Below are 10253 nucleotides of genomic sequence, written 5' to 3' on the forward strand. Positions count from 1 at the left end.
ATTTTGGGGGTCGGGGGAGACGTCGGAAACCTGAATCCCAAAGTGACTCAAAACACCTCCCCCGGTGGGAGGTGGAAGGGTGGTCACAGTAGAATCGAAATCAGAAACCTATTCCGAGAGCACATTCCTGGAAACTTCGCTCTTTCGAAGACCACATTTATCACCATTATTGTTAGAATGCATAAGGGAATAAGGTTATTTTACGGAAGAATGTTACAGCAAAGGTTTCAGACTCTTAAGGTCACCTCCACCTCTCCTAATCGACTGGGCCTTTCTGGCCAAGAAGATAAAATAATGGCAGGGTAGAATCTCCAGGTGGTTGCTGTTTAGCAATTTTTACTACTGTTATTAGTAACACCTTCAGGATTCCTTCTCAGCCACGGGCAATCTTTCTGTAAGCCTCTTCCTCCATTGGGGAGGGCCAACATGGTAAACAATACAGAAGAATTGGAAACCTTATTCACGGTTTCCCCTTTTTCCTCCCCCCAAAAGGCACACACAAAACAAAAATCATACAGCGGAGAGTGCGCAAACGACAACAGCAATAGCAGAAAGCAATAAAAAAAAAAGTCCCCCACACCGAACCAGAGTCGGGAATCTACCAGGCCAGCCCCTCCCCCAATGCACCCTGGCGGGGAAACGGAGCGCAGAGTCCGCTCCCGAGGCCGATCTCCGCCGGGACCCAGGTGGCCCGGGAGCAGCTGCGCACGCTGCGGTGCCTTCCTTCCCGGCGCCCATCCGTGCGCCTTGGTCTCGGGGACACAGGGAGGTGGTCAAGGGGGTGGGGTAGGGGAGGAAAATCGTCGAAGCCAGGCGGGGCTGTCTGCCCCGGGATGGGTACACAAAGAACGAGGGGAGTTTGCAGGGGTAGGGGGGTGAAAACAAGACTGCGGGGGGAAATACGTGCAAAATTAGGGAAGGGGATTCGAAGGAACCGCTGAGTCGTCGCTGAGATAAAGGAGCTGTTGAAGGGTGGGGAGAGCGGGTAGAGTGGGTTCCGTGCAAAGGGCAGGAGCCTCTGCAGAGGAGAAAGGGAGAGGTACCTGTGTACATGAAAGAGGAGTTGGTGTGTAGTCGGGGGTGGGGAGGGGGGTGGTGGGAAGTCTGCAGAGGGCAGAGGTGTCTGGCGGAAAAGGGGCTCCGTACATACCAGAGAGGTCTGTGCGTGGTCAGTGGGACCTGTACTGGAGAATGGGACCGGGCTCTGCGCATAGGAGAAAGGCAAGATGCCTGGCAAGTTCTGGGGGCGCAAAAGGGGCCACTTACCTGCATGGTGACGACCCCCAGTTCCTCGGCCGCCAGCCTCCGCATCTGGCTCGCCAGCACTTGCGCCTCGTCCAGGATGGAGAAGTCGGCGTCGGCCACGGCGCCCAGCAGCCAGCACGCGCCCAGGCAGAGCAGCCAGAGGGGCGGCCGCGGCGCCCGGGCCCCGGCCGGGCCGGACGAGCCCCGGCAGCCGCGGGCCAGGGCGGCCGCCCCCGCCGTCTCCTCCTCCTCCGGCTCGCGGGCCATGCTGCCTCCCCCCACTCCCCGCCGACGGGCTCAAGGCGCCGGGAAGCGGGGAGGGAGCAACGCGAGGTGCGCCCAGGGCCCGCTTGGCGCACCCCGCAAAACTTTCTTGCCCTTCCGCAGACGCCTCTGCGCGCCGCGGCGGCTCCCAAACTTAGGGGGCGCCCGGCTACAGCGCGGGAGCGCGGGCGGCCACCATCGCCTGGCTCCGGCGGCGGGCGGGAGAGGAAGCGGCCGCCCGAGCGCTCCGAGGGACCCCGGCGCCGGCGCGGCCCCCGCGGCGCGGCGCGGCGGGCGTCTCAGAGTGTGGCGGCGCGGGCCGCGGGGCTGACAGTCGGAGCGGCGAGCCGCCGAGCTTTCGCTTCCCGGGAGTCCCGGCGCGGCGAGGCGGAGGCGGCGAGGGCGGGCGGCGGCACCGGCGGAGGAGGAGCGGCGCCCGAGCGGCGAGGCTGGGCAACCACCCCAGCAAGGAGGGAGAGGGGGAGGCTTAAAACACACACACACACACAACAAAAAACTGAAAGAAAGAAAGCAAGCGGAGGGGGGAAAGGGAGGCGTCTGGTGCCACCACGCTGCACTCCGGCTCCGTGCACTTCCCGGCGCGGCCGCTGTCGCGGCTGCGGTGATTTATGGAAGGAGGGAGAGAGGCGGGGAAATTCCCCCAGTCGCCCCTCCTCTCTTTCCCTCGCTCCCGCCTCAGAACCGGCCCCCCAGAAGCCGGGGGCCGGAGAGCCGGCTCTCTTCTCGGGTACCAGCCCTGCCGGCGGTGGGGTCACTCGGACCTTCTCGTGGCCGGGGACAGCGACCCACCCCAGCTCTCACCGCCATCGCCAATGCGACGGACTCCGGGATCCCACCCGTTCCACGTTCCATCCAATGTCCCTTTAAGTCCTGGGACGCCGGCTTTCTGCCTGGCAGAGTCTGGGAAGGAGGGGACCGCCGTTTGTGCGTCCTTTGCTTCTCTTCGGTGTTATTAGTAACAGTCACTCGACGGACCAACAGGTGCTTTTATTAACCAGCTACTGTGTGCCCGGCACTGTGCTCTGGGGGTTGTATACATTAGCCTTGAATCCCACCACATCCCTATGAGGTACGTATCTTTATCCTAAATTTTTAGGTAACAGACTGAGGCTAAGAGAGGTGGAATAAATTGCCGAAGGTCACCCAGGGGACAAGAGGCAGATCCAGAATTTAAGCACGTCTGATTCCAAGGATCTTGCTCTTAAATACGACATAGTTCTTTCTGTCTCTCCATCTGATCCCATCAAAAGCAAAACAAAACCCACAAAACTACGGAACGGGAGTCGGCCCCACACATCTGCGAAGCACGGGGAGGCGAGGTTAACCTTCCTATTTACTCCTGGCTCAGGCTCTCTGGGAAATCACCTGTTGGAAGCACCTGGAACAAGTGGATGGTTGGGGTGGGGGAGGGGTATGCTGAGGCCGCCCTTCGTCCTTCCAAGAGTCGTGAGGTTGCTGCTCCTACATTCCTAGAGAACAGAGCCATGCCCCACAAGGTGAAGGGGCTTGCCTAGGGATACCTAGCGGGGCTGGTAGTAGTACTACGACCTACTAGGACTTAGTGCTCTTTTGCACTTTATAGTAAAACCTTCTGTTGTACTTCTTTGACTACATTGTATTAAAAACCCACCTCTTGTAAGCTTTCCCTGGCCCAATCCGTCCTTGTGATTGTTTCTCTATTCTGAATTTCCCAATCAGTGTGGTCTCCTCTACTATATGTTTTCATTTTGTGACACTCTTCACCCTATCTGCCCTTGAGACAGGGACCTCAGACTCTTGCTGCACCATCATTTAGTATCTGCGATATTTGTTTTACATAACTCGCACATGCTAGAACTAGAGTAAGCTTGTTGAGGGCAGAGACCAATCCACCTCTCCATCATCCACACTTAGCTCAGTACCAAGCATAAAGTAGGTGCTGTAAAAATGAAGCTTTAATTAATGATAGGATAAAAAAAAAATCTACCTGTTGTCTTCTATCCTCAGAGTTGAACTGACATTTGGCAGAGAAATGATCCTATAACTTGTTTTTAATTATTGCACATGGCAATCAGTGAAACAAAACATTTTAGTCCACGTGGTAAATGGAAGAGAAAAAAACCCAAAAATAATGGCAGTTAGCATTATTAATATTTTGTACTGGATTCTTCAAGGATACTGTCACCAGAATTGTCACACATCTCTAAGCCATCCTTCTGAAACTCCTTCAAAATGGCTTCTCTTTCTTTGCATATCTTTTGTATATTTGTATTTCTTGGGGTCCTATTTCTTGAAATTCTAATCCTATGTCCCCTTTTTTCACTCCAAGGTTCTTTTTGAGAACTCTCCTGTATACTCATGTCTTCAATTATCACCAAGACATCAGAGTTTTACAAACTTCTAAACAAAGCTTAATCTCCCCTTTGAGCTGGATTTCCATTTTTCCAACTATTAGCTAGCTTCTCTAATAACTATACCTAAAACTCACTACCGCTCTCCCTCATTCTCCACCTAAATCTGCAACTGACTGCATACCTGGGTGGATGTCACCAGCTCTCCAAGCTAGGCTTCTTACTCCCTGCCTCCACTCCAGCTCCCTGCCTATGTCTCCTGCCCATCTTGGCACTCCATCTGTATCCCATTGGCTGACGTCACTTCCGTCAGTTCCTCGTCACAACTGACCTGCATTAGGACCATAGCCTCCTTCCCAGTCTCCATGCAGTCCTTCTTATCCCCATCATTCTGTTCTTCACACCAAAACCAAAGTCATCTTTCTAAAAGTCAAATCTAAACTTGTCACTGAGTAACCTAATCATTTCTGATGCCCCATCACAGAGAAATAAAGTTAACACAATAAACAAGCTCTCTGGGGTGCCTGGGTGGCTCAGTCGTTAAGCGTCTGCCTTAGGCTCAGGTCATGATCCCAATGTCCTGGGATCGAGCCCTGCATCGGGCTCCCTGCTCAGCGGGAAGCCTGCTTCTCCCTCTCCCACTCCTCCTGCTTGTGTTCCCTCTCTCTCTGTGTCTCTCTCTGTCAAATAAATAAATAAAATCTTTTTAAAAAATTAAAAAATAAACAGGCTCTCTGTGCTCTGCTCTGTCTTTCTAGGCTTATTGAAGCCACTCTGCAGCATTTAATAAGCAGCATTGTGATTATCCATTTGAAAGTCTTGTTTTCTCCATCCTAATGTTTCTCAGGTCCACCACCACCTATAGCCTTGAGGCACTCTTAAACGGCAGATCTAGTGCTCCATCCCAAGTTTACTGAAGTGGAATTGGCAGAGGAGGGCTGAGTCCTGCAGTATGCATTTTACAGGCCTCCCCCCTCCTCCCACCAAAGGAATCTTTTGAACTGCTTGCTGCAAACAAAGCTCCCCAGGATGGTAACTCATTCATTTAGCCCAGTATCTACAACCAAGAGATTCTCACTACCCAGGAAGAGCCATGCAATATCTCCTATGTTGCTAATGGAGAAGAGTCTTAGAGAAAGTCATTTGTCCAAGATAATACAACTTTAGATGGTGGCACCAGTATGCAAACCTGGGTCTTTAAACACCAAATAGCAAGCTCTGAGCTATTAGTCTGGTGTCAGAATGTTCACACATGTACCTTGGTATGTGACAGACCAGGAAAAGCTTTTTGGTTGATAAACTACTACTCCTTAATGTCCCCAGCCCATAATGACAAGTGAAATTGCCCCACCATTGACCCCTGCTCAACATTAGTTGATTGTCTGCCAGGGGGGCAACTGATTGGACCAGGGTGGGCATGTGACATGAAGGCAGCCAATCTATCACATGCCAAGGTATGACAAAAAGATTAGCTGGGTCAAACAAATTTTTATTCTCAAAAATTTTAGGAAATACTAAGAGGAGTAGCAGGTAGAAGTAGCAGTTGAAACAAAAAGGACATAAGGAGTCATAGGAGCCTTGAGTCCCATAATACATATTGCAGGAAATATACAGCCATATGTACATAGCACCTACTACATAGAATCACCTAACAAATAGTGGGTATGATTCTGCACACTGAAGCTAGGAAGGAGCAAACATCACAAATGAATGAAGAAAGACAACTGGAGAGAAAAGATAGTGGAATACCTAGAACACATGCCTTGTAAGAGACATCACCAAGACCTAGAACTAACTTTCTGGCTCCAATTCCAGTCCACATGTTCTATTAATAAGAGACTCCTTTTTCCCCCCCTTTGTTTTGATGTAACTCTAAAGATCAAGTTCAATCATCTATTCTATATAGTGAAGACACTACTGACTATGTAGCTATTTGAACTTAAAAAATGATGAAAAGACTGGCAGGTGGGCCACAGGTGTCCCCAGGAGACTGTAGACTACCATGAAACTTGCCTGATGGCTTTACCTTCTTATTAGAGTGCTCCTGTGCTCCTTGCTTGTGACCAAGTTGGACACCTGTTCACTACTTGTTTCCACCCCAGAAGTTCCAGCAGTTAACATGTGACCTTGTAATTGTCCATTTGCAAGTCTGTTTTCTCCATCTTAATGTTTCTCCTTGCATAGGGGCCATGCTAATCTTCTCTATACCATTCCAATTTTAGTCTATGTGCTGCCAAAGCAAGCTCTTAATGTTTCTCAAAGTGTGGTCTACAACCACCTACAGCAGAATCACCTATCAGGGACTGTGTCAGCTTCCTTCACTGCCACAGAGTCTAGCATGATTCCAGACACAGTAGAAACCCAAATGATGTAGGAACAAAGAATTGGGGAAAGATTTTTTCCCCAAAGATTTATTTATTTATTTGAGACAGAGAGACAGAGAGAGCGCACGCACACACATGGGGAAGGGGCAAGGGGAGAGGGAGGGAGAGAATCTCAAGCAGACTCCCCACTGAGCCCAGAGCCAGACTCAGGCTCCATCCCACGACCCTGAGATCATGACCCCAGGTGAAACCAAGAGTAGGCTGGAGCCACCCAGGCACCCCTAGGGGAAATTTTTTTTTTTTTTAAGATTTTATTTGACAGAGAGAGAGAGACAGCGAGAGAGGGAACACAAGCAGGGGGAGTGGGAGAGGGAGAAGCAGGCTTCCCACAGAGTAGGGAGCCTGATGCAGGGCTCGATCCCAGGACCCTGGGATCATGACCTGAGCCGAAGGCAGACGCTCAACGACTGAGCCACCCAGGTGCCCCTAGGGGAAAGATTTTTAAGAAAATCCATGAATCATTCACTCTGTGCAAAGAGGGGCACAAACCATTTTGTTCCTTGACTGCTAAAAATGAGCAGACCAAGATTCCTCATCAAACTGGTTGCTCTTCCATATTTGGGGAGGTACCAAGCCACTTCAGTGATGGACCAGTTCATAGTACTCATTGGCTAAGATTCTCACCACAGAAAAACTCCATGTCAAACTGCTTTGAGGGACTCTTGTTCAGATTTCCGAAACTGTGGTATGGAGTTTCTAAGCCACTACAATTCCCCTTTGCATGCTCTAAAGTGGAAACAAAGCCCAACTTCGCAACGAATTCTCAACCTAATGCTGCTGGCTGGCCTCCCACTCAAAACAATAATTGGCTGCAAACTACACTGAACCTGTGAACTCAGGGAGCTCAGGAGAATAGGATAGGTAACCCAAGGGCAGATTCTAGCACTTGCTCATTAACTTCCACAGGACTTCAGATCTCAGCAAGTATACTTTATTGCTAAATGAATGGAAACGGCTAATGGTCTAGACAGAATCCTAGAATGCAGAGCATCTCTGGCTTTCGTATTCTTCCAAGTGATTTTAAAAATTGTCAGATTTCCCATTCCCCTTCAAATGGGGAGCTAGCAAAGACAGAATAACAGTGATAGAAGTTTCGGAACCCTACCATGGGTTGGGCACTATGTATGGCGCGATGCATTTCTTGAGCGCTTAGTATGTTTCTTACGTTTTTTTCAACTTCAGTATCAGAACAGAGAAGACAAGATTATTATTATGATTTCATACACAGGGAAGCTGAAATTCAGAAAGGTTAAGTAAGTGGCCCAAGGTTATAGGCTAGTAAGCAGCAGAGCTGAAATGAAAACCCATCTTGATTCCAAATTCAATTCTTTTGTCTATCATGTACCTTTCTCTAAGTGAAAAAAAAAAAAGAAGAAAGAAAGAAAGAAAGAAATAATACCTGGCACCAATAGATCCCTGCCAAAGAAACATTCTAATTTCTGAGGGACAACTATTTTTTCCTGTTAATTTCAACAAAGATTTATTGATATTTGCTGTGTACGAGTAGTTTTACTAGGGATACAAAGATGAGTAAGATGGGTTGTCCTTAAGAACTTCATGTTATTGGGGAAGTTAGAGAACCTTAAATCAGAAAATATCACATATGACAAGTGACCCAGGGCCTTTCCACTTGCTGTTCCCTGCATCCTAAATTCTCTTCTTCCAGATATCTGCATATCACTGTCAAGAACTGTGAAGAGTCTGAGACTTTACCCCATTTGCAAGCCAACAAATCAGCCTACCCCAATCTCAAGGATGCTGGCAGAAGACACAAGGCTCCGGGGTTAAAGACAAAGAGCTTTATTACTCAGCAAGAGCAGTAGCCAGAGGGGGAGCATAAGCCCCAATTCCCCCTGGCAACACGGAAAGGGCCAAGTGACATCTGCACACTTGGGGTTGCACTGAAGAAGAGGAACCCCAAGCTTAGGTAACCCAAATCTTATTTATAATGAAATGCAAACAAAACTGCCCTTTGTTCCAGAGGGAGATACCTTTAATGTACTGGACAGAAGGAAAATTTTCCTTTTGGTTCAAAGAGAGACACTATTGCTACCTGATAAAGCTGTTCACTAAACAAACATCATTGAAAATATAATGCAGAATAATAGGGCACTTCGTACCTTGCTCACAAGGCATGCAAAGATGCAAGAAATCCATGGAGACTTGTCTCCCCGCATCACCTGGTTCTAGTCTGGATTCAAATATGAGGGGAGACCTCCCCTCACCATTCCCTTGAAGACTGTAACCCCTATATCCCTCCCTCCAGGAACTCCCTGTAACTTAGGTCTCTATTGTATTTACACCATCTAACATCATGTATGTTTGCTTACTTGCTTTGTTTATTGCCAGCTCCATGAAGGTGATGATTTTTTTTAAAGAATTTATTTGAGAGAGAGAGCAGAGAGAGAGAGCACAGGAGCAGGGGGGAGGGGCAAAGGAGAAGCAGACTCCCCACTGAGCAGGGAGCCCAATGAGGGGCTTGATCCCAGGACCCCGAAATCATGACCTGAGATGAAGGCAGCCGCTTAACCGACTGAGCCACCCAGGCACGCTGATGATGATTTTTTTTTTTGGTCAACATATTCTTCGTGTCTGAAATAATACCAGCACATAGTAAGTACTCAAGAAATAGTTATTGAATTAATGAATATAATATGGAATGTCTAGAGAAAGAGGTTATATATCAGGTACAATGGAAGGGGCACAAAACATAGGAGGGAAGTCAGAGAAGGCTCCCTGGAGGAGATGTTGCCTGAGGAGTATCACCAAGGATAGTTACCGGGCCGAAAGAAAACATCCCTGGAAGAGAGAAAAGCATTTAAAAATGTACAAAGACCAAAACAAAATATAAGGAAAGGAACTAGAAGTTGGGGATTTCTATAGCAGTAGGTGGGAAGGGGCAGTGGACAAGGCTGTTGGTGAAGACAGAAGCCTTGGTCCTTGGCCAAGGATTTGGATATTCTGTGAGGGATGGGGAGCTACAAAAGGGTTTCAGGTAGAGAAGTCACATTTTAGAAAAGTTACACTGTAGTTGTGTGGAGGATGGCTTTAAGGCAGGGACACTTGACTCACATTGATTGACTGAACTCAATAGCAACTCAAAAGTATCTAAGTATTTTTAATTAGGATATTGAAATTTCTTAAGGAAAAGTGTGATACAGGTTTTTAGTTTAAAAAACAAGACACAAAGAATATCCAGAGCTTTATCAAGACCCCTCATGGCTTTTTATAAATATAAAAGTAATAATTAAACTTATGGTACCTTAGGAAACAAAGAGCAAGAAGTGACTTCCAGCTAGTCATTTCTGTATACTGAAATCAGATGACTTTCTTTCCATGGGCTTGGCAAAGCTTTGATTGGACATAATAAGCAGTATAGTTCTTTTCATCTTACCAAAAGTTTAAAATTTGTCTAGAAACTATTTAAGAGTAATAGAATTATGTATAAAGCAAATCAAAATAACTGTAGGGCGAGCATCTACTAGACGCAAAGGACTGCACTACTGCTCTGAGTTTATACTCTGGCTAGGGAGGCAAGACTTGGAAATATACAAAGTGAAATAGCAATGAGAGATATAAACCACAGATCAAGGCTATAGTAGAAGAAATGAGTTACACAAACACTGTAGTTTGCCTAGTGAAGCGATGACTATATATGGAAATGATATTATTAGTTAACACTTTTTGTGTGCTTACAAAGTTCTAAGCATGATACTCTGTGTTTTAAATGGAGTTTTCTCATCTAATCCCTAAAGCCATGAGACACAATAATAACAGCTAACATTTGGGGTGCCTGGGTGGCTCAGTCGTTAAGAGTCTGCCTTCGGCTTGGGTCGTGATCCCAGGGTCCTGGGATGGAGTCCCACGCCGGGCTCCCTGCTCAGCGGAGTCTGCTTCTCCCTCTCCCTCTGCCTGCTTGTGTTCCTGCTCTCGCTATCTCTCTCTCTTTCTGTCAAATAAATAGATAAAATCTTAAAAAAAAAAATAATAGCTAACATTTGAGCTCTCG

General features: G+C 47.8%; 1 protein-coding gene and 1 non-coding gene across 2 annotated transcripts in view; both read right to left on the minus strand.

Moving 5' to 3' along the window:
* Positions 1-2123, minus strand: part of CACHD1 (cache domain containing 1) — a 201644-nt gene extending 199521 nt beyond the window's left edge. Inside the window, exon 1 of the mRNA XM_036110148.2 lies at positions 1267-2123. Within this exon, the coding sequence (XP_035966041.1) occupies positions 1267-1512 (246 nt within the window). The 5' untranslated portion in view covers positions 1513-2123. The remainder of the gene's footprint in view (positions 1-1266) is intronic.
* A 3876-nt stretch (positions 2124-5999) lies between these two features.
* LOC118547094 (U6 spliceosomal RNA) lies at positions 6000-6102 on the minus strand. The gene has a single exon (XR_004922937.1). It is a non-coding gene; the product is annotated as a U6 spliceosomal RNA (small nuclear RNA).
* Between the last annotated feature and the right edge of the window lie 4151 nt (positions 6103-10253).

The sequence above is a fragment of the Halichoerus grypus genome, chromosome 5, assembly GCF_964656455.1.
Source record: "Halichoerus grypus chromosome 5, mHalGry1.hap1.1, whole genome shotgun sequence".
In the NCBI taxonomy this organism is placed as follows: domain Eukaryota; kingdom Metazoa; phylum Chordata; class Mammalia; order Carnivora; family Phocidae; genus Halichoerus; species Halichoerus grypus.